The sequence below is a fragment of the Protopterus annectens genome, chromosome 3.part1, assembly GCF_019279795.1.
Source record: "Protopterus annectens isolate FY-2018-M chromosome 3.part1, PAN1.0, whole genome shotgun sequence".
NCBI classification, from domain to species: domain Eukaryota; kingdom Metazoa; phylum Chordata; order Ceratodontiformes; family Protopteridae; genus Protopterus; species Protopterus annectens.
Window position 1 is genome coordinate 73,309,668 of NC_056732.1, and position 22,753 is coordinate 73,332,420.

General features: G+C 40.0%; 1 protein-coding gene across 1 annotated transcript in view; it reads right to left on the minus strand.

Moving 5' to 3' along the window:
- ANXA13 (annexin A13) overlaps window positions 1-22,753 on the minus strand; it is a 293,708-nt gene that overhangs the window by 52,769 nt on the left and 218,186 nt on the right. The window contains exon 10 of the mRNA XM_044066589.1: window positions 3,068-3,180. Within this exon, the coding sequence (XP_043922524.1) occupies window positions 3,068-3,180 (113 nt within the window). The remainder of the gene's footprint in view (window positions 1-3,067; window positions 3,181-22,753) is intronic.

A 22,753-nucleotide genomic window follows, 5' to 3' on the forward strand; every position in this document is an offset into this window, starting at 1 on the left:
AATGTGAATATAATAATGAGATTGTCAGAAATGTTAAGTAAGGAAGGAAAGGGCCTATAGGGAGGATTGCATCACTTTATCCAACTTTGAAGTATTTGGTGGTAGTTGATGACAATAAGTATTAATAAGACTAGTTTAGAAGTTGGAGAAAGAAATAACATTTTTTTTATAGTGGCAAAGATTAAACTCCAGGTGGCTAGAAACATTTTTAGAAAACAGCCATTCCATAATAGCTTGGGGAAATGTGCTATGTTTAGAGTTCTAGAGCTTGCATACCAAATGGTCATAGAAGGCAGTGTTGAGTATTTTTTAAGCTTAGCTATAACCAGTTAGGCAGCAGTTGTAGGGTGCAGTTAAGGCATTTGAAAAGCACTGTGGGTAAAATTATTGCTGTCCTGCATGATGAGTCAACAGCTTGCCTTTTTAGTGCATTGCAATGGTGTTGTTTGCAGTTGGCAAGGGTTAAGAAATTACATAATCTGTTCAGTATGGTTTGTAGTAAATGTTTGTCATTTGCTGATGCTAAGCTGTTAAGAGTGAGTCTGTTCATTGGTAAGTACTAGGCTTGCTGGCCTTGTGGACCATTTTAACCCTAGTCAATTTCCCTTAGTGAGAATTAAACCTTGTACTTTTTGTTTGTGAAGTAAACACCTTAGCCATTATGACAACCCCCAAGCCCTGAAATTGAAAGGGTCTATATTATTTCCTTGAAGAGGCATTCCATCGAATGCCTCTTCATTGACCATGAGACCGCAAACTGTGAAAACAGCGAGCAGCCATATCAGCGATTTCTTTCCCTGGGACAGAAATTGCTTGGCCATCCTCTTCAGTTTGCAATTTTCCTTGCTGTAGTGCAATCTCAGAGTTGGTATATTTAGTTAGGGGGTGTGGGGGGGCACAGCCCCCAAGTTGGGTGATGTGTTGGTATTTGTAGGGCAAGCAATTTCTTTCCCAGGGAAAGACATCGCTGATGTGAACGTTCAGTGTTTTAAAAGTTCGTAGTTTGGGGTCCATGAAGAGGTGTTCAATAGAACACCTCTTCGAGGAAATAATATAGACCCAATTGAAATGCTTTTGATAATTACTTAACAGCTGAATGTGGTTCCCTGGTGAGTAGCCTGTGAATTTGCATTTAACTTTGAATGATTCAGTAATGTTGTGAACTGTTTTCTTTTTGCATAGTGTGAAAATTAAAGGGGGGGAGCTTGAAAAATTCTAAGGTATTTATATTGATACACTTGGTGGTGCAGCGATTAGCATTGTCACCTCACATCAACAGGTTCTCTGGTTCAGTTCTTGGCTGGAGTACCTTCTGTGCGGAGTCTGTATGTCCTCCCTGCGGTCGAGTGAAGTTTAAAGACATGCAGGTAGATGTGTCAATGTGAGCACCTTCTGTGAAGGCTGGGCGCTGGGCTGGCAACTCAACACCATAAAAATCCACTGCCAATCAATAGCAGACCTGTGATCTGCTGTGGTGACCCCTAACTGGGAAAAGCCAAAAGACTTTTTTATTTATATTGGTACACTTGATAGACAGGGGTACCTAGAGGATCATATTTCATGTGGGTATAGACTTTACTAAACCATGTGGCTAACATAGCACAGACTGAGTTTTTATTGGGTTTACTGGAAATTCATTAGTGTTGAGCCAGTTTCAGATAGTGATGATGTCAAGAAGTTATAATCTTTGGGTACAAGATGTACTGACTGACCTCAGTAATAAAATGTCATCAGCATCAAAAGTGATGTAAGAAATGGGGGGGGGGTTCTAAACAAAAGACCAGCACTGGTAGAGTTTTTGATAGAATCTAGAACAGAAGCTGCCATTAAAAAATGAATAATTAGTACAGCATATAAAATATTGCATGATAACTATAAGAATCAATCAGAGGAGGCTAGAAAGGATTGGGAAGAGAGATTTGATAAGCAATTCATAAAGAAACAATAGGAGGATATATGTATGTCTACCATATATGCAACAAAATCTAGAAGATCTAGGATTTTTTGCCTGGAGATGTTTACATAGATATTTTTATACCCCAAGTAGACTCCAGAGAAGTTTTCCTAAGGCAGACAGCAAATGTTGGAGGTGTGAAGGGAAAGAAAGAGGTAATTGAGAACATATTTTCTAGGAGTACAGTGAGTTGGCAGACTTCAATGATTCCCTCCAGGATGCACTGTCGGAGATGATGGGTGGGTAGATTGGTCTGACGAGGGAGATGATTTTTTTGAGCTATGATACAGAATCGGAATTGTCTAGACATGGTAAGCCTTTGCTGTGTCTAATAATTGTGGCTGGCAAAAAAGCAATTACTGGAAAATGGATATCAAAATCTAAATCAACTATACTTGAAGTAGTGAATATAGTAACAGAGATAAAACAACTGGAATTGAGATCTTTAGAAAAGGGTAGGAGCAAACTACATAGGAAATAATGGGAATTGTGGGAACAATACATACAGGGGAGGAATGAGGTATACAAGAAGGCAGGACTTAAATGAGTTATGTAATGTTTGAAAATGATTGGGTAAATTATAAGTGATGTATATTGTTTGCAACTGGGATGTGATGTAAAATGCTTGCAACTAGGATTGTGTCAGTGTGGTTTGTTTTCATTTATATAAATGTATGATTGGCTATGTAGTAAGTGATGGTTTAATAAAGATATGTCTTGTTTAGAAAAAGGCAGGAACCGAATAATTTATGTAATACTGTTTACGGTATATGATATATAGCAATATAAGTGAAGTACAATGTCTGTTATGTTAATATACTTTGATTACTTTTATATTTATGTAAATTTGCGTATGTCACAAGTGACAATTCAATAAAGGTGTTTGAAAAAAAAGTGATGTTGAAATTCTTTATGACTGGTGTTAAGACTATTAACAGCAAGTGAGAAAAATGGGGGTGTAGAACCAAACCTTATGGCACACTGAAGTGACATGTTCTTTAGCTGTAAATTGTTGGTGTTGAGAATCATTTTTAAGATTATGAATTCACAGTCTTGTTAAAAATAATGCCAAGTTATAGACACAAAAACATCAGTTATAAGGGTACAACTCACCTCTGCCCTGCTTACAAGAATCTGAATCAGTATGGCTTCATCTGTCCCTGCTCCTTTCATTGCTTTGTAGAGTCTCTTAGCAAAGTAACCTTGACAATCTTTGGTACATTTCACTAAATGGAAAAAGAAACTACAATCATTTTTGGGTTTATATTTCCAAATGTATCAGTTTATTGTTTGTAAAATGAAAACAAGACAACATGTTCAAGGAGACATAGAATATACTAGATAATGTGAGGTAAACAGAAAAAGATGAAACAGAGATGGTTCTATTAATACAAGAGCAAATATAAAATACAAACAATTGGAAAATAACTAATTTCATCAAAATATGCTATACACATAGCATATATTTACTTGCAAACTCAGATACATAAATAATGTAGCTGGAGTAACATCTGTGTGGAGGGGGGAGCAACTGTATTCCATTGAAGTAACTGATTGGCCCTCCCCTCATCTCAGTTGTTCTCCAGCTACTTTTGCCTTTGTGGCTCCAAATTAAAAATCCCTTTTCTACCCCATGACGCAAGTGAATTCATCTCCTTCCATCTGCTTCACTCTACAATAAGTTACATTGCATTTTCTGAATTTCTTATCAAAAATGGTTGATTATTTCATTCTGGTTCAACCTTGTACTAGAAACAATTATAAATAAGCTTCTATTGCGTTACAAACTGGTTAAGTATTGCTGTTTTCTGCTATTAATTGTCTAGCAAATATATCAACAAGTTTCTACTGTTTTTTTACTCTAGGATTAAGTGATAGCACCTAATGTTTTCTACTGTGTTCAACTCTGGCTAAGTGCTGTCTTTTTGCTGTTAATGTCTAGCAAATGTATCAGCAAGTTTCTACTGGCATTTTGCTCTAAGATTCAGTGAAAGCACCCAACGTTTTGCTTTATGAACTGCACAGTTACACAAGTAAGGTTCTGGTGTGCTGCCATCTGGTTAAGTGTTTTTTTTCCTGCTGCTAATGTCTAGCATATATATTAGCATGTTTCCACAGGTTTCTGTTGAAGAGTTTAGCTGTAGTACCTGATTTTATGTTTTATGGACAGCACAGTTACTAGTAGCCTAGTCAATTGTTAATAATTTGACAGTTTTGCTTGTGAAAAGAGTTGGTTCAGTGCCTAGTTTTTTCATATCTGTTAAAACTCAAGCTGCTTATTTAAAGTGCCTAAATGTCACATTACAGACTGCATGTTGTGTAACAAAGAATGGGAACTAACTGAGATAGACATTCTACTGTCCTTCAAAATCTGTAAACCTCCATCTCAGTAACCCAAACTTGCATATCAACACACATCTGTTGTTAGCTGCTTAATTTTCAGTTTAAAAGCTATAAATGTACAGCTGTGAAATATAGTGCACTACTTCATGCAGCAGAGTATAGGTAAATAGTATATTATCTACCTAGTTCAACCAGGACCGGCCTGTAGTCAACTGGTGCCCTAAGAAAAAGGGCTCCATAGCACCCCCCCATACCACTTTGTGCCCCCATCCTGGCACACCTGCACCATCCAGATTACTAGAAAAGCACCCCTGCTAGAGCGGCGCCCTAGACAGCCGCCTAGTTGGCCTATGCCTAAGGCCGGCTATGAGTTCAACCATCATACAATCCTAACCATTTTAATCTCTCTCTCTCTCTCTCTCTCTCTCTCTCTCTCACTCCCAGTGTACTGAGCATATAGCATTTCTGACAATTTCTACTGCAAAAGTTAACATAATCTCACTACCAAGGAAACTAGTACAGTCGAATTTCACACCAGTTGCAAAAGTACAAAATGAGCAACACGTTCAGTTAAAACCTATGTAAGACAGTTTCCAAGAATCAAATTAAACTTAAAGAAATATCTTGTTTTCCCTCAGTTCTGCATCAGTGTGTTCTGTACTGTTCATAGGTTCATAGGTTTATAGGTGTGTACTAGGCTAATGGCCCTGGAGCCTTTACAAGCCTAGCCCATAGGATTACCCTGGCATCATGCCACCTGACCTTAGTTCCCAGTGCCTCTGTCAAGTAGAGCCACTGGAGTGATCCCTGAGGTGAATTTTCTATTTCCCATCCACTCATTAAGATTTCTCTTGAAGACGGCCAGTGAGGCGCTCTGCTTGACATGTATGGGAAGACTATTCCATAGCATGGGCAGTCTCTGGGTTATGAACCTGTCCCTCCAGCTTGTTCTGTTGATTGTGGTAATGAGGTTAAAGTCTCTGGAGCATGTAGTGTGGAGGGATTGGGATTTCTTTAGATGTAGCATTTCTAACAGAGCTGGGTCAGACATGGCTTTGTAAGTCAAGCAGAGACCGCTTCTAAGTAGGCGATATGAGACAGAGAATAGTTGGAGTTTTTTTAGTCTGTCCAGTATTGAATCTGCTGGAGGGACACACACACCCCCATCCACATGCTTTATATTGCTGAAGGTGAAGCTAAATGAACCCTTTAGCATATTTCCCTGGGGAGGCCATAGTGGTGCAGCAGTTAGCATTGCTGCCTCACAGCAAGAGCTTCTCCAGTTTGAATCTGGGCTGGGATGCCTTCTGTGTGGAGTCTGCATGTCCTTAATGCAGTCATGCAGGTTTCCTCCAGATGCTCTGGCTTCCTGCCACATCCCAAAGACATGCTGCAGGTGGACTGGACACCCTAACTTACCTTAGGTGCAAGTGTGTGTATGTGTGTGTGTGTGTGTGTGTGTGTGTGTGTGTGTGTGTGTGTGTGTGTGTGTGTGTGTGTGTGTGTGGGTGTGTGTTTGTGCGTGTGTGTGCCTTCTCTGGAAGGTTGGGCGCTGGGCTGGCAAATTCACACTGTAAAACTCTACTGCCAATCATTCTGCGGACTGTTGTTCCACTGTGGTGACCCCTAATGGAAAAGCCAAAAAAAGATGTGTAAAATTTCCCTGGGAAAGCAATAACAGCTCATAACAACAAAATTAAATTCTGTGGCTCATGTCAAGTATTTAAAGTTCAAAGACTTTGTCGTTGTATCCATAAACATTCTACCACATTGATTATTTTTGATGCAAAACCATCTGTGGTGAGGGGGTAGCTGCATTCCATTTTAGAACTTGATTGGCCATCCCCTCAGCTCAGTTGTTTCTCCAGCTACTATAGCCTCATTTCAAGCCAAAGTCACTGCAATACTACTTGTTGCAGTTAAATTAGGTGTAAGTTAACAGTAATCCAGCAGCTTGTGTTACTGTCTTCAAATTATCAGGACTTGTCTTACCTCACTGCTGTTTTACAGATTTGGTACCTGGTACTTACTCCATCATGGGACAACTCACTCTGCTCAGCCCTTACTATGCTTGGGTTTTATACTGCTCCCCTTTCCACCCTCCCCACTACATCTAAACTTATACCTTACTTGTACAGCCTCCTCTACTCATCATCCTGTCTTGTGCCTAACTGCACTATACAATTACAAGCTGTTCTTATTATACCATCTACACCCACTTTTGTTCTAAATTCCTTCTCAAATCTCACTCTGCTCCCACCCCATCAAAACCTATCTATTCTCCATACTATTATCGCCTCTCATTACCTTACCTCACCATACTGCAAGAATTTTACAACACTAATCATGCGGTTTCCCCTCCTGTATCACCTTATTCATCCTCCTCTTCACATTTATAACATCCCCACCAGTAATAATAATAAATAAGCACACCTCAACCATTAATTCATCCTCACCTGTCAACCGTCTTCCCACTAGCTGCTCGAAAATCTATTCAAGCTTATTTCCCACAACTCCATTCCTCTGTTGTAACCCCAAAATACAAAGAAATGTCATTGCCAATGTCAAGGTAATACTTCTACCCATCTCTGCTAAAAATGCCACAATAAACATTCTCCACCATACATCACTGTGATGACATCCACCCCAACCCAAGTCACAATCAAACCCCAAACCAAAGAATACACCCTAAAACTTTAAAAAATAGTCACTCTAAACCTTAGAAACATATGCAACAAAAATCACAGATTTACATGCCTGGATCACTCAGCACAACCAAGATATCCTAGCCACAACAGAAACATGGTTAAAATCTGAAGTAAAAGATGCTGAAATTCTACCCCCCCCCCCCCAGTTATATTATTGTTAGGCTTGATACAACACATAAAAAAGAAGGTGAAATAGCTATAACCTTCCTAAATATGCTCACAGTAACTTCCTATACAGGCCCAATTGGAAATTTTGGAAAAGCAGAAATCCTAATGTCATTCATAAAACTTAATAGAGTCAAGAGTATATGCATTGCTGTGCTATATATCCCAGCAGGACAAAACATTCCAATACTTGAAAACATACTATCCTGGCTCGCAGATACAATCACAAATGAAGTTATCCTCCTGGGTGATATAAATACTGACTGGCAGTCTTCAGCAATCAACAACATGAATCTCTTTGGATTCACTGAACTTATTAATACATCAGCAAAGATATGGCAAAAATCACTTCCAGCAATCTATTCTGGACTGGATTCTGTTTACCACCTCATCTAATTTTGCCTCTTTAGATATCCTCCCTGATACACTAAGTGACCACCTGCCAGCTTAAAATCACAAGAGTATTGGACAACTAACCAAGGAACATAAAACTACCATAATCTCTTGAATTTCTTCAAAGAGTCTTTCAATGAAGCTCTGAAAACAGTTAACTGGTTGATCCTAAAAAGGACTACCCTTGAATAATGCAGTTGAATACGTCAACGCAGCATTTCTAAATATTTTTAAAACCTGAGACCCACAGCATACAAAAATAATTAAAAACAGCCATACCCCATGGCTCACCAACCATTGCAAACACACACTTCCATGCAGCTAACTTCTCCTACCTTAGACCCTTGGACATCTCCTTCACAAAACTCACTTAACTGCAACCTCTCCAATGCACATATAGATAACTCCACCCACTTTACCTTTCAACCAGTTTCTATAACTCTCATAAAAAAGCTTTTATATGAACTAAAACCTCGTTCCTCCTCAGCCGACAACCTTCCCCTGGAATACCTAAATCTAACTACAGATACAATAGCATACCCACATAATATCACCTTATAAAAAAGGAAATAATTCCACTGACATTACAAATTTCTGTCCCATAGCCATCATGTCTCCCTCTCTAAAAACCTTGACACGTGTATACATCAATAATTTCTTACAAAATAAGCTAATCACCAATAAGCAACATGGATTTCAACCAGACCACAAAACCTCCCACTGCATTGCCATCATTTACAGACACTGTCGATGAAGCTCATGCATTACTATAATTTACAGATGATGTCAATGAAGTTCGCAACTATAATAAACTTGTATCTGCAATGTATCTAGATCTATCAAAAGCCTTTGACATGGTCTCTCACACTAAACTTAATCAACTTCTACCCTGGGTCTATCATCTCCATCTATTCAGTGGTTCTCTAGCTACCTTGCCAATGGGCAACAAGCTGTAAAATGGCAAGGGTCCATCTCTACATACATTCCCACTTCCACAGGAGTCCCACAAGGATCCATCCTTGGCCTGTACTATGCCATATGTTTTATCAATAACCTACATTCATTTTCTTGTGAAGGCACCTTGATTCAGTATGCAGATAACTCTGCCATCATCTTCTCTTCAAACACCTTAACTCACCAACAAGAAATTACTCAACAAGCGGTCATCTCTATTGAAACCTGGCTTACAAAAGCACAACTCTTACTCCACCCCTCAAAAAACAAACTCTTTCTCTTTACCCCAAAAAGTCACACTCCTAACAAAGCATCTTTCACATTTTTTTCAGCAATGCCACTGAAATTAAATTAGTCCACTACACCAAACTATTAGGAGTCATAATAGATGATAATCTTAAATTTGGCCTCCACATTCAAAGTAATATCAAGAAAACCCATCAAAAACTAGCCATGCTGAACAGAAACAAACATTTTCTGGGCACAACCACAAAAAATACTGTAGCCAAAACTTACCTTCTGCCCTCCTTATTCTACTAAGCCCCATTTCTAAGCAATTAACAATCATTCATAAAAACAATCTTGGAAGCTGTTGCAACAAAACTGCCAAGTTTGCTACTAATTCATCCTCCTTTATCCATCAGTGTAAAGCTCTATATACCCTTAGCTGGTTGGAACTCCCCCTATACCTTTCCTGCATTCAGTTTATAACAATACATAACATCACACACAAACCATTAGTCTGCCCATCTCTTACCCCTTTACTCAACATGTATTTTCCTAAAAGAACTCTTAGATCAGAAGACAAACAACTTCTCACTATAAACAATCCAAATAATTTCCCTGGACAAAATCACCTGTACTCATACTCTGTAGCAAAAAAAAATGGAAATCCCTATCTCTAACCACTAAACTATTTCTAACCTATCCACCTTTAAATGCTCCATAAAAGAATACTTTACAAAATCATGGACCTGTTCCTGTGCCATTCCTGGCTGAACTTAACTCACTATACTTCGCTCACCCACTTTCAAACTAAATCACACCTTACAACCCTCTGCACATTCCACTTCATTTTTTTCTTTTGTTTTTCACAAAACCTTCCCTTATCCATTTCATCTCTCAAGCCTTTCCTCTGTCTCTTTCCCTTTTCTCCCTAATCACCTAAGTTACCTGAAGACACCCTACCCTACACTCTTATACTCTCCTTTTTCCCAATCCTTCTTCCTTCTATAACTATAATGTGAACAGCATGTCTCATACTAAGACATCACTCAATTTCCCCTAACTGTCTCTACTCATGTAGTCTCTAATATCTCTTTCTAAATATCTTATTAGAATTGTCGCAGGTCTCATTAATCACATATTAATCTGTGTAACAATATGACTAAAGATCTCATTAATCACATATTAATCTGTGTAACAATATGACTAATGAGTTTTTCCTCACAACCTCTCCAGCTCGTGATATTGTTTTTCATTACACTCTACTATGAAATATATATTCTGTGTTTTTTCCATTATAACGTTTTTTTCACTCCTATGTTTTGTAGTGTAACATGTTACTTTGTGATTTAAAATATCTGTAATTGATTTTTGAAATATTGTGATCTTGGAGCTTTTTTCCCCTGGGTCTCACTGAAAATGGTCCCTTTCTGGTCCAGCCGGACTTTCCCAGTAAACAAATGTCAAATAAATAAATACATTTGCAAGTCCCCTTTCTTCAGGGTGTAGGCTTGATCAGATGTAAACAAAAAGTGTTGCCTTCCATTTAACTAGAATGTTTTGCAATCACACACATCACATCATCTTTGTATTTCTATCTTTCAGAGGGAACATCTAACCTTCTAGCACTGGAGAATATTTTGAGCAAACTGATCATTTTGTATGAATATGGATTTGTGATAAATGACAATATTTTTTTCCACTAAAGGGAGAGTTAGCAGTATATAAGACACTCCTCATGAATCAGCACTATTCAGACTGACTATGCAGCCAAAAGTTCAAAGGCAAAGTGTCTAAACTTCAGAGAATGACAACACTGTGGTTAGGATTTGTTCTGTCCATGAGGTGTAGGAATGCCATAGATAATTATATCAAGCTTGAGGCGGGGATCTGGCAGCACAGGGGTACAGCATTTAGGACTGATACCTCAAAATGCTTGGGTATCTACTTCAGTTCCCAGCTGGTTGGACTGCTTTTTGTGCTGGGTTTGCATGCCATCCTAGTGACCATGTAAGTTTTTAATGGCTCCCATCTCCTTTCATATCCCGGAATCACCCCAGGTCTGTACTTGTGTGTGCATGGGGAACAACTATCCTGCAATGGACTGGCACCATATCCAGGTGTGCTTTCTATCTTATGCTTGCTGCTTGCTGAAATAGGCTTTTGTTCCCTTAGCTCTGAACTGGATTAAGTGGGTATTGCTTGGTTTTCCGATATGGCTCTTGACTGAGGTGCCTTGTGTGTGTGTGGAGTCTGAAGAATCTTCCTGTGTCTGTATGAGTTTTTTTTTTTTTTTGTTTGGGGGGGGGGGGTTCCATTTTTCTCACACATCCCAAAGGCATGTCAAAGCTAAATTGTTTTTACTCAAAATTTCCCATAAGGGTGCGTGTGTGTGTGTGTGTGTGTGTGTGTGTGTGTGTGTGTGTGTGTGTGTGTGTGTGTGTGTGTGTGTGTGTGTGTCTATGTGCATTCTATTATGAGATAGTGTCCCATTCATGGTGGGCTTTTATGTATTGTGTCCAATGATTACTGGGATAGGCTGCACATGACTCTGCACTAGAATAAGATGGTTATCAGGGAAGGAAGGAAGAAAAAAGGATAGAAATGGAGGGATAACTGGATTAATGGATAGACAGATGATGGATGGAAGAAAGACTGGTGTGCAGGAGTCAAAAGTCCTTGTACTGGAATGCGTGCTATCTACAAGAAAAAAAAGGATTTGAAAACTATGTCAGTCTCACTACTTTCAATCATGGTTTGAAAACTGTGCCAGTCTCATTACTTTTGATCATTACCATTCAATACCACTTTCCATGAAAGCTGTTTTAAAGCTCTTGATGTGGAGTCAGTAGACCATGTTACATAATTCAACTGCAGTAAGTCCCACTTAAACAGAGGGTTGATCCTTGTATATGTGCGTATACTTAATCTGGAACTTTCTTAGTGCAGAACGTAGGCAGGTGCATTTGTTGTTCCCAGTGCACAGAAAACTCATGTAGCTGCACACACTTTTTCTCTGCCAGCTTGTAAAATTAGATGTGCACTCACCTGATCCCCATGGATGTGCAGAAATATACCCTTGTGAAGTAATGCCCTCTGAATTCCTGGATACTTGGATGTCTAAAAACACTGATCAATGTGATCAAGTTGCCATCACCTGGCAGTAGTTTTAATACTGACCATGTCATTTCACTGGTCACTTCCAGCCATGGAATCCATTCAAGCCTGACAGCAATTTAAACATTAATCCATAAGATCCTGATTATGAAGTTTAAACCCTAGAACATTTTGATATGTTCTGATATATCATACACTGAGCATGGTGGTCAACATGTGCAGCCTGGAAGTGTCTGATGCTCAAACTGATTTTAGTATGGACATATGTGATTATGTGATCTGCAGCAGAACCACTACACCAAATCCCAGTATCTGGCAGACTAGGCACTACATCTACCGAGAACCAACAGTCAAGCAGTTACATTTGTAGGGAACTGACATCTTCCACTGATCTTTCACTGGCAGCCACATAATATGTTATTAAATACATAGTGTGTGTGTGTTAGTGTGTGTGTGTGTGTGTGTGTGTGTGTGTGTGTGTGTGTGTGTGTGTGTGTGTGTGTGTGTGTGTGCGTGCGTGTGTGTGTGTGTGTGTGTGTGTGTGTGTGTGTGTGTGTGTGTGTGTGTGTGCGTGTGTGCGTGTGTGTGTGTGTGTGTGTGTGTGTGTGTGTGTGTGTGTGTGTGTGTGTGTGTGTGTTTCAATGTCATAAAACTGCATACTTTACTATTGGCTTGGTACAATGCTGGAATATGAGTTACTATTGAACTTAGTGCCTCACAGTGGCCTCTTCTTAGACACAAGTTTAAATCTGTAAGATTTACACAGTTCATTGGCTGCTTCTAGATGCCACATGTAATGGCCTAAGTATCTACAATGCTTCTTATCTGTTGGTATACACAGAAGGAACCCTTAGAATTCTACCACAGTTTACCTGACAATTCTTGCTGCAATACCTGGAACTCAGAATCCCCAACAAACTACTCCCAGTTTAGGCTTCTAAGAAGGACTGAAAGTTATTTTCTTATGCCAGGCTGTTTTGCAGTATTTTTATCCATGTAAAATAATATAGCAATAACGAATGCCTGGGTGTGGGTAATGCTGGATTTACCCACGGTTGGCATGGTTTGGTCATGAGGGTGAAGCCCGAGTGGCCAAACAAAGCCAACCGTGAGTAAATCCAGCATTACCCACACCCAGAAGTGGGTTATTGCTATTATACAATGACATTATTTAAGGAAAAAAATTATTACTTTTCTTAAATAATGGTATTGTATAATGCCTCCTTGCTGCCCTTCCGCAGCTGTCTGGTATTCTGCAGCAGTTCTGATGTACTGTGCATGCGTATGTCTACGCAGTACATCAGAGCTGTGGGCAAAAGCAACGGAGAAAGCAAGATCTCCATTGCTTTTTACAAACTGTCTCGCTATGTTAAATGGGTTTAACATAGCAAGACAGCTTTAAAATAAGCAACAGAGATCTCCATTGCTTATTTTAAAGCTGTCTCGCTATGTTAAACCCATTTAACATAGCGAGACAGGTTTAAAAAAAAAAGCAACGGAGAAAGCAAGATCTCTGTTGCTTACATTGCTATGTTAAAGGAGTTTAACATAGCGAGACAGCTTTAAAAAAAGCAACGGAGATCTCCGTTGCTTTTTTTTAACCTGTCTCGCTATGTTAAACTCCTTTAACATAGCAAGACAGTGTTTTAAAAAAGACTTATACTAACGGAAAAAGTCCGGGCGACTGGACCTTTTCCCATTAGTATAAGTCGATTTACAATGTGCACTCTGACCAATCAGCGTACATGTTTTGGAATATTAATGGGGGGGGGGTCATGGTATAATGTGGCATCTTTTGTTTCTGACAAGCAGTTATGGTGTGCTGGTTATAAACTAGCATAACTTTCTAGTAACATAGTTGTCAGTTCTGTTACTTCTATAATGCATAACCGTTTTATTTATTTTATTTATTTAACATTTGTTTTACCAGGACAAAATCTGACTGGACAGCAGGTGTCCATTTTCAGCAGAGTCCTGGGGAAAAAAGCTCCAAGAAATTTAATACAAATACAAAAGGTAATATGTTAACATGTGAGGTAAAAAGACAGAAGATTCAAACAAACAACATATTACAGTCAGAAGATCACAGAATTTACAATGATAGTACAATAATTGAAGCTCAACATGCTAAGAAGAAATGTCTATATTTACAGTATTTACAGTCAGAAAGCATGAGCAGAACTCCTGACATGATTAGGAGATTTCTAGTCTAGCAGTAGAAGTAATACCTGAACATGAGGCATTCAGAAGTAGGTATATATTGCAAGACTTACAAAAAAAGTACAAAGCATCTAGGTGGCAGTATCATGGCAGACATTTTACCTTGTCATCCTTAATATGTATATAACTATCCGATACTGCATAAAGTTGCCCTGTAAATTGGTTATCTGTCAGCCTCATGTGTCATTCTTATTCTTTGTTTGATTAGCTGTACAAGTACAGTAGCCACAAGTGTCTTTTTTCAGTGATGACCTTTTAGACTAATTGTTTTCATAGCTAAGATGGTGAGCATACATTTATTGATGAAAACTGCCTGTTAAGAACACTGCCTGCTACTTTGTGTCTGATTCTTATTCATGGGTGTAGGAGACACCATAGTAAACCTTGTGGGGCAGGGATTCAATGAATAAATAAATAGGTAAGTGCACTTTTATTTATTCTTTTAAATTTTTGGTATAGTTATTTCACTAACACATGAAAAGTATCAGGTGAAGTACCACAAGCTAATGCAACAAATGTGAAAAGTTTCATGACAGACCATAAAAATACACAGCATAGAATTTAAAGGCATTTAAAAGTTTGTCAGATTACTCTATAGGGATGTGCAGTATGCTGGACTCATTGAGTCATAAAATAGTTCTGAGGTGTCAGATTTGGTAACATAGAAGGATAAAGCCTTGACTGTGGCTGTGGCCTACATGACTACAGTAATTTTAATAGCTCAGGCACCTAATGGAAGGATTCAGTCAGGGAGGATGGGAGGCGGCTTTGGCTTACCAGTTGGGTGACACCTAGTGGGAGCACTAGGTGTTGCAACTGTGCAGCATGAACCTATGTGCATGCTCTGTTATTGTGCATAAGTACACAGTCAAGTGAGTGAGCAGAGGCACCATACCTGCAACTGCAACATGCAGTGGTGTTCTCAGAGCCAGTGTGATGGAGGGAGATGTTCCGTAGGTGAAGGGTAGGTCACTGTGCAGAACCAGCAAGCTGGCTCACTTTCTATCATCAGACTCTCACTGTGGGGAAATGAATGGGAAAAATGGGCTACCTAATCAGGTGCAAATGGGCCATAGGATTCTCACCCAGCATGAGGACGCCCAGCTTTCATCCTCATATAGTAAATCGGACAAGTCTGGCCAGTCCTATGGAGGCAAACAAAGGATAGTTCCTACGCAGCACAACATTAAGAAACAGTGCTTTGGAATTTCAGACTCTTTAAAATTTGATTTGTCTCACATAGCACACTACCGTTCAGGGACCTAAACATGTCATATATATATATATATATATATATATATATATATATATAAGTTTCTGAGTGATCTTAGCATCATCTGTAGAAAGTGACTTCTTAAAAATGAGATCCCAGTGAAATGATACATAACTCTTTAGTTCAGGAAAATGTTTGTATGTTTACATTGAATATTCCCTGTTCAATATCTGAAAATGATATGAGACATCTCTAAATGTTATTAAGATATCTTTGTATACTAGATGCATTACTGCTGATTTATGCTTTTCAAGGCATGCTATGCTGGATTTCTTCACTATCACTTGACAGTTTTATCGTCTGAAGAAGTTCCTTACATGTTAGAGTAAAAACTCTAACCGCTATTGTTTTAATAAAAGTTCCATGGCTTTACTCAGAGTGGTTATTTAATTTTATTTATTTTCAATGTCTAATTTCTATGTGCCTCTTATGTCAGCATGGTTTTCATGTAGGGCTTTGATTTCTTGACACAATCGAAACACATGCCACAGGGGAACTGGTGGTCCATTAAACTGCCTTTAAGTATGTGTGTGTGTGTGTGTGTGTGTGTGTGTGTGTGTGTGTGTGTGTGTGTGTGTGTGTGTGTGTGCGCGTGTGTGTGTGTATGCGTGGGTGTGCACGTGTGTGTGTCTGTGTATCTGTCTGTGTGTGAGTCTCTGCACTTTCTGAGAAATTCTGGAAAACTATCTAGGATGAGTTTCTCTGTCTTGCAGTGTTGGGATAAACTTCAGCTCCTCCATTACTTAAAAATGGCTAAATTGTTAATAAGTACAATACATCAGTGATACACTGATACAACATAATAAACATATTACAGGGTACCATAGCTTACACAAATAAATGCAATATACTACATTAACTCTGGCAGCATTAGCAAGGATAGGTGAAACTAGAATTCAAATAAATAATGCGATGTAAAATATCTAGCAGAATCAGAAACGTTCAGCAAACGTGCAAGAGTAGATGTTAAGTGTAGATTGGAATGTATAAAACAAATAATAAACATGTCAAGAAGATTATAAATCAAATGATGGATAGGAACAGGTACAGATAGAAAACTAACGGAATTGTTACAGCTCTGATTGATTGTAGTAATTAGAAACGAGTGATGTAGGAAGGGTAAGAAGTTCAAACAGGTTATTGGGAGTAAGGTTAATACAACAAAATGGTAGCAAAACAGGGTGTCTTCCATTTGTTTGAAAGTCAGATGGTTAAAGTTTGCTTGGTTCTGCATTACATCAAACTTATTTGGTTGATGTATGTAAAATGAAGTGAAACTGGATCATCTGTATATGTGTTTGAATGTGTGTGTATTTGTGTGTGAATATGTGTGTATGTATGAGTGTGTGTATGTGTCTGAATGCATGTGCGTGTGTGTGAATGAGTGTCTGTGTATGTGTGTGTGGGGGGGGGGTTGGTGCTGAGTGAGTTGCTGGCTGTTAGTGCAAGATCACTAACAGGGCAGTAAGGAGATTTTCCATACTGCCACTGTTGTATGATCTTGGAGTTAGTATATTTAATTAGTGTGGGTGTGTAGAAAAGCCAGATTTATCTTTCTTGAGCACCAACCATTGTAGCTGTAGCCATTGAGTGCTGCAGGCATTAGCCCATGACCTTACCACAGCATTCCTAATTGTTTTCTGCATCCAAAATCAGCTACTTAATTACATAAATGAAAGGCACAGTTTCACTTATATGGAAAACTTGTTAAAGAAGTTATGCTACCACAGTTCATTAGATTAAACAGATATACAGCTAGCCCTGTAGGTAATAATAAATAGAATATGTTAATATAAGCATTACATGGTAGAAAAACAACATGAATGCTGTAAATACAAGAGATGGATGACTGTTGCACTTCTTTTATATTTGATGAAACAATTAATATATTACCATCTGTTACAAGTCCCATTCACTAATTATATAATGCTTAGACAAACATTATTTAAATTATTTCTTATATAAAGTAGGTCTGTACACCAAGATTATTATTGATAGCTATAATAACTTGAATAATCCAATGCAAGAAGTTCCATAATTAATTTAAGAATTGCATTTCTCATTGCAGTTCATTAAATACAAACATTTAGTTTATAGATAATTACTGGGCATGTGGTCCAGGAAACCACTGAGGAGACTAGCCCAATTTCTGAAGATCACCAAATCCTCAAGGCTATACAGTAAGCAAGTGGAAGCTGGGGTAATCAAACTCTGTACCACAAGAAGCAGCTTGTTAGTTCATAGTGTTAATCCTCTGTGCTTGTTTTTCAATATAATTCCTTTAATGCAATCTAATATCCACATGAGGGAGACAGAAATGTTGGTTGAAACTGGTCTTGCACACAGAGTGGAGTCCCAACTAGAAGAAGGAGTATGCTCCATTTAATCCTAACTTAAGCAGAGGGAGTAGCAGAGGTAGCCCGTCTACCAAGAGAGGAGAGGTTCTTGGCCCAGAAATTGTAGTTTATTGACCATTTGGACAGTTTATCTGTCTCTTTCAACTTTCTGGCTTAAAAGACCACATCTGCGCTTGTTTCCCATCTTTTCTGTAACTAACCTATTGGTAGCACTAGAAAGCCTTAAACTGATACAAGCCTTCTAGCTTAGGATAGAGACTTTGGAGTGATTAAGTATCATTTTTCTGTACTTTCTTGCTGTACTTAACTGTTTTCTGCCTAAACGCAGATTTTCCAGTGTTTATTGTGATTTAAAAGCTTGTTTTTTTCACATATTGTACTTATTTGACTGCCTGCACTTTTAAGAAGTTGTTTTTTGTTTAAATATTTTTTTAACTGTTGTAGGCTACACACTAAAGTGTGATAGCCTTTTCTGATCATTTGTAGTCGTTTAAAGCTGTTTTATGTGTATTTTATACTATTTTTGCCTTATCTTTTCAAAAAAAAACAAAAAAAAAAATCCTTGTGTCCCACCTTTCTAAGCTAGTATAGTCGATTTTTCAGGCTAGTGCTGAATTCAAGGCTGTGATACTAGTTTCTGAATGTCCCATACCTTACTTGGATAGAAGGAAGTTTCTCTGTTCACCTGTGAGAGAAGGGAGCTTTGAGCAACCTATCTGTCCCTGGAGGAATGGTTCCAGCCCAGACGTTAGTAGTTTATTGGCCATTTTGGGCTAATTTCTATCTCTTTCATTTCCCTACTATAAAAAACACATTTGCATGGTTTTGCACACTGGGCAGTGCTGGTTAGCTACGGTTAAATTATTCCTGGCTCCACTAAGTCTCCTCTTCAGTTTTTCCCTTGAAACTAGTCTAACTCTCAACCTAAGCACTCAAAAAGCATCTTACAGCCCAGCACTTGCTCAGACCTGATAGCAAGCACTAATATACCCTGACACTGATTGCCCATCAGGGCAAGGCTCTTTATTCACCCCTCACCAACCAAGCGACTAAGCAGCTCACCTTACTATTCAGGCGTGACCAAAGGGCAACTTCAGGTGCACTCTCCAGTCCAGCTGGTGAATCTGGGTATCCTGAGGAAATGTTACAACTGCCTCATGTAAACAGACAACCCTCTCCTCCTACCATAAAACACTAACATATGCGAGAGATGCAATTATACAGCCAAACTGGAAGCTAAGCTGTCTCCACCCAAGACTGGAGCAGACAGTCAAGAGGAGAAGGTTAACACTTGCACCACAACTCCATCCGCACACAGACCTACTAAAACAGCACTGGCAAAAAATACACATAAATACACAAAATCATACTTGGAGGCTCTAAATAAAAACCTGCAAAAGCATCAGAGACCTCCAAAGCAGATACCCAAACAACCTGCACTTCTCGTCACAAACCAGACAACACATAAAACACAAAATCAGTATGCCGCACAATCACAGCCCTTAAGGCGAAATAACATACTTAACACACTAGTAATAGGTGACGCTATAGTCAGGCACACTGACGTCCCACTCACTAGGCTGGACAAGCAGAAGGTTACTGTTAGCTGCCTGTCGGGAGCCAGAATCCACCACATAACACAAGCACTCAGGTCACTCCAGAACAAGTACAAATATGACTCTGTCATTGTTCATGTTTGTGTGAATGACCTGAGACGTACCTCCCTGGACTACATGAAAAGAGACATGGAAGAGCTCTCTGATCATGCAGCCCAGGCTGGTATGACCCTGACCCTGAGTAGCATCCTGCCCTCACCAAGAAGGATACCTCAGTATAAAGAAAAAAATTATCAATTTCAACAATTGGCTAAGCTCCTGGTGTCATTCAAAGGGGGATCCAGTGTCTGTCAGCCTGGGGCAACATGCTCGACAAGCCACATTGCTTTGCAAGAGATGGCTTGCACCTGTCACCCCTAGGCTTTTGAATACTGGCCAAGGCTCTTGCTGCCCCCATAGTGCCTTTTTTAGGCAAGGCTCAAAAGTCAAACCCACCTCTGTAAACAGCACAATTAACACAAAACTGAGGGTTATGCTACTCAACGCCAGGAGTTTAAATCTCAAAATGCATGCGCTCGAAGCACTCCTCAGTATGGAGAACATCGACATCTGTGCAGTAACTGAAACCTGGTTCAAGGCTCCAGAGAGCACCACAGCACTACTGGACTACAACTCATATCACACATTTTGGCCACAGAACATGGACTGAAACACAAAAGGAGGGGGTGTATCCATATTCATCAAGGATACCTACACCTCCAGGTTAGTGGCGCAGCATGATACCTCTGAGATCATCCATGTGCAACTAATATCGGGCAAATCTGCAATGCAAATTGTGGCCTGCTACAGATCACCCTCCATAACCCATGATCACCACTCCACCTTTCTGGAGACACTGGACAACATGAAGGTCCTACCAAACACCCTGATATTGGGCGATTTCAATTACCCTACCATTCACTGGGAAAACTACTCGAGTACAAATTCCCAGGCCCATCACTTCCTGGAATTCATCAACTCAAATGCCCTGGATCAGCTGGTAAACTCCCCTACCAGAGGTGAAAACATATTGGACCTGGTCATCACCAACATGGGTGACAGGCGTTCCACACCAGAGGTCAACCCGTCACTGGTTAGATCAGACCATTAACTAATCACTCTGGATGTCCACACCCCACAACCACCCCCAACTGAAGAAACCACAGTAAAATACTTTTCTAAAGCAAACTTCACCTTACTTAAGACAGACGTGGTAAGTTTCACAGCCCCCACGCTAAAGGATAATGCTGACCAAGATGCAGAAATCTTTACAAATGCACTCTTAGAGCACCTACAAGGATGCATGGATTGTGCCATCCCTAGCAAAACCAAAACTCACTTCTCTAAGAGAAGGAAACCAGTTTGGTGGACCCCTGCAATAAACAGGCTATACAATAGAAAGAGGAAACTAGCTCAGAAAAAAAGCAACTCCCAAGAAGGAAAGACATCCCTCATCAGTATCAGTAAGAAACTGAGGTCCCTCATGAAATCATCCAAGGCTAACTTCGAAAGAAAAATAGCCAAGATAACCACAAAGCTTTCTTTAGCTATGTTAAGAATCTAAGTGGCAACTTGCAGATATACACTGAACTAGTACAAAATAGCACAAAATATACTGAACCTACTGATACTGCCAACATCCTGGCAGATAGAGTCAGTGCAAACTTCACCCCCTGCTCACCTCCAAAAGGGCCCAGAACAGTACCGGAAAAGTGTAGTGTCCCAAAAATCACAAACGCACAGGTGGAAACAGCCCTTTCAAAAGCCAAAAACACAGCGTCAATGGGACCAGATGGTGTCCCGGGCTGTGTCTTGCACAAACTACAGAACGAACTACCCCCCCCCCCCCACCTAAACATGCTGTTCAACCTCAGCCTCTCCACAGGCTATGTGCCCATAGAATGGTGCACAGCAACGGTTACTCCTCTCCACAAAGGAGGTGCCACAACTGACCCTGGTAACTATTGCCCCATAAGTCTGACTAGTCTGGTCTGCAAGGCTATGGAGTGCATCATCATGGAACTCATTAACAAAGACATTGGGAACCTCAAAACACTTGACCCGACCCAATTCGGCTTTGTTAAGGGCAGATCATGCCTACTAAACCTGGTTGATGTCTTTGAGACAGTCACGAAGGTCATAGATGAGGGAAAGGTGGTTCACACAGCCTACCTTGACCTCGCCAAGGCTTTCGACACCATTCCCCACTCGGGTATTACAGAAAAACTCACCAGCCTGAACATAAACCCCTACATCACGAGATGGGTTGCCAACTGGCTTACAGACAGAACTCACACTGTAAGAATAGTGGGCTCCAGGTCCAACTCTAAACCAGTCACAAGTGGTGCCCCACAAGGCTCGGTCCTGGGACCCCTACTGTTCAGCATATACTTCGAAGTACAGCCAAACACAGGAGAACTATGGCTAACCAAGTTCACCGATAACTGCAAACTGGGAGCCATAACTGACTCTCTGGCTGACACGGACATCCTCCAAAAGGGCCTTACTGAGACGGACACCTGGTGTCAAAGTCATGGCCTCGAGCTAAATGCCAAAAAATGCATAGTCATCCCATTTGGGAAAAACAAAACACCCATGAATTACCAAATAGGTGGCAGCCCCCTTAATACAGAAGAGGTAATAAGACATCTGGGGACCCAGGTAGATAGCAATCTCTCCTTTGACAATCATATTGCCAAAGTAGTTAGGAAAGCCTTCTAAGAGCTAAACCCAAACATAAAACTACTGTTCAATCTCAGCCTTACTACAGGATATGTACCCAAAGAGTGGTGTGCAGCAACAGTGGTCCTCTCCACAAAGGTGATGCCTCAACAGATCCTGGAAACTATCGCCCCATAAGCCTGACTAGCATGGTCTGCAAAGCTATGGAAAGGATCATCATGGACCTCATAAATAAAGATATTGGGGACCTACAGACACTGGATCCTACCCAGTTCGGCTTTGTTAAGGGCAGATCCTGCTTCTTAAACCTGGTCGATTTCTTTGAAACAGTCACCAAGGTCATTGACTAGGGGAATGTGGTCCACACAGCCTACCTGGACCTCGCAAAAGCCTTCGATACAATACCCCACTCGGGCATTATAGATAAGCTCGCCAGCTTAAATATAAACTCCTATGTCACTAGATGGATTGCAAACTGGCTCAAGGACAGAACCCACATGGTTAGAATTGCTGGAGCCATGTCAGACTCCAAACTAGTTACAAGTGGCGTCCTACAAGGCTCAGTCCTGGGACCTCTCTTGTTTGGTATATATTTCTTGGAGGTACAGGCCAACACAGAAGGACTGTGGCTAACCAAGTTCGCAGATGACTGCAAACTGGGCGCCATAATCGACTCTCCGGCCGACACAAGCATCCTTCAAAAGGGTCTCATAGAAACAGACAACTGGTGCCAGAGTCATGGCCTTAAGCTAAATGCCAAAAAGTGT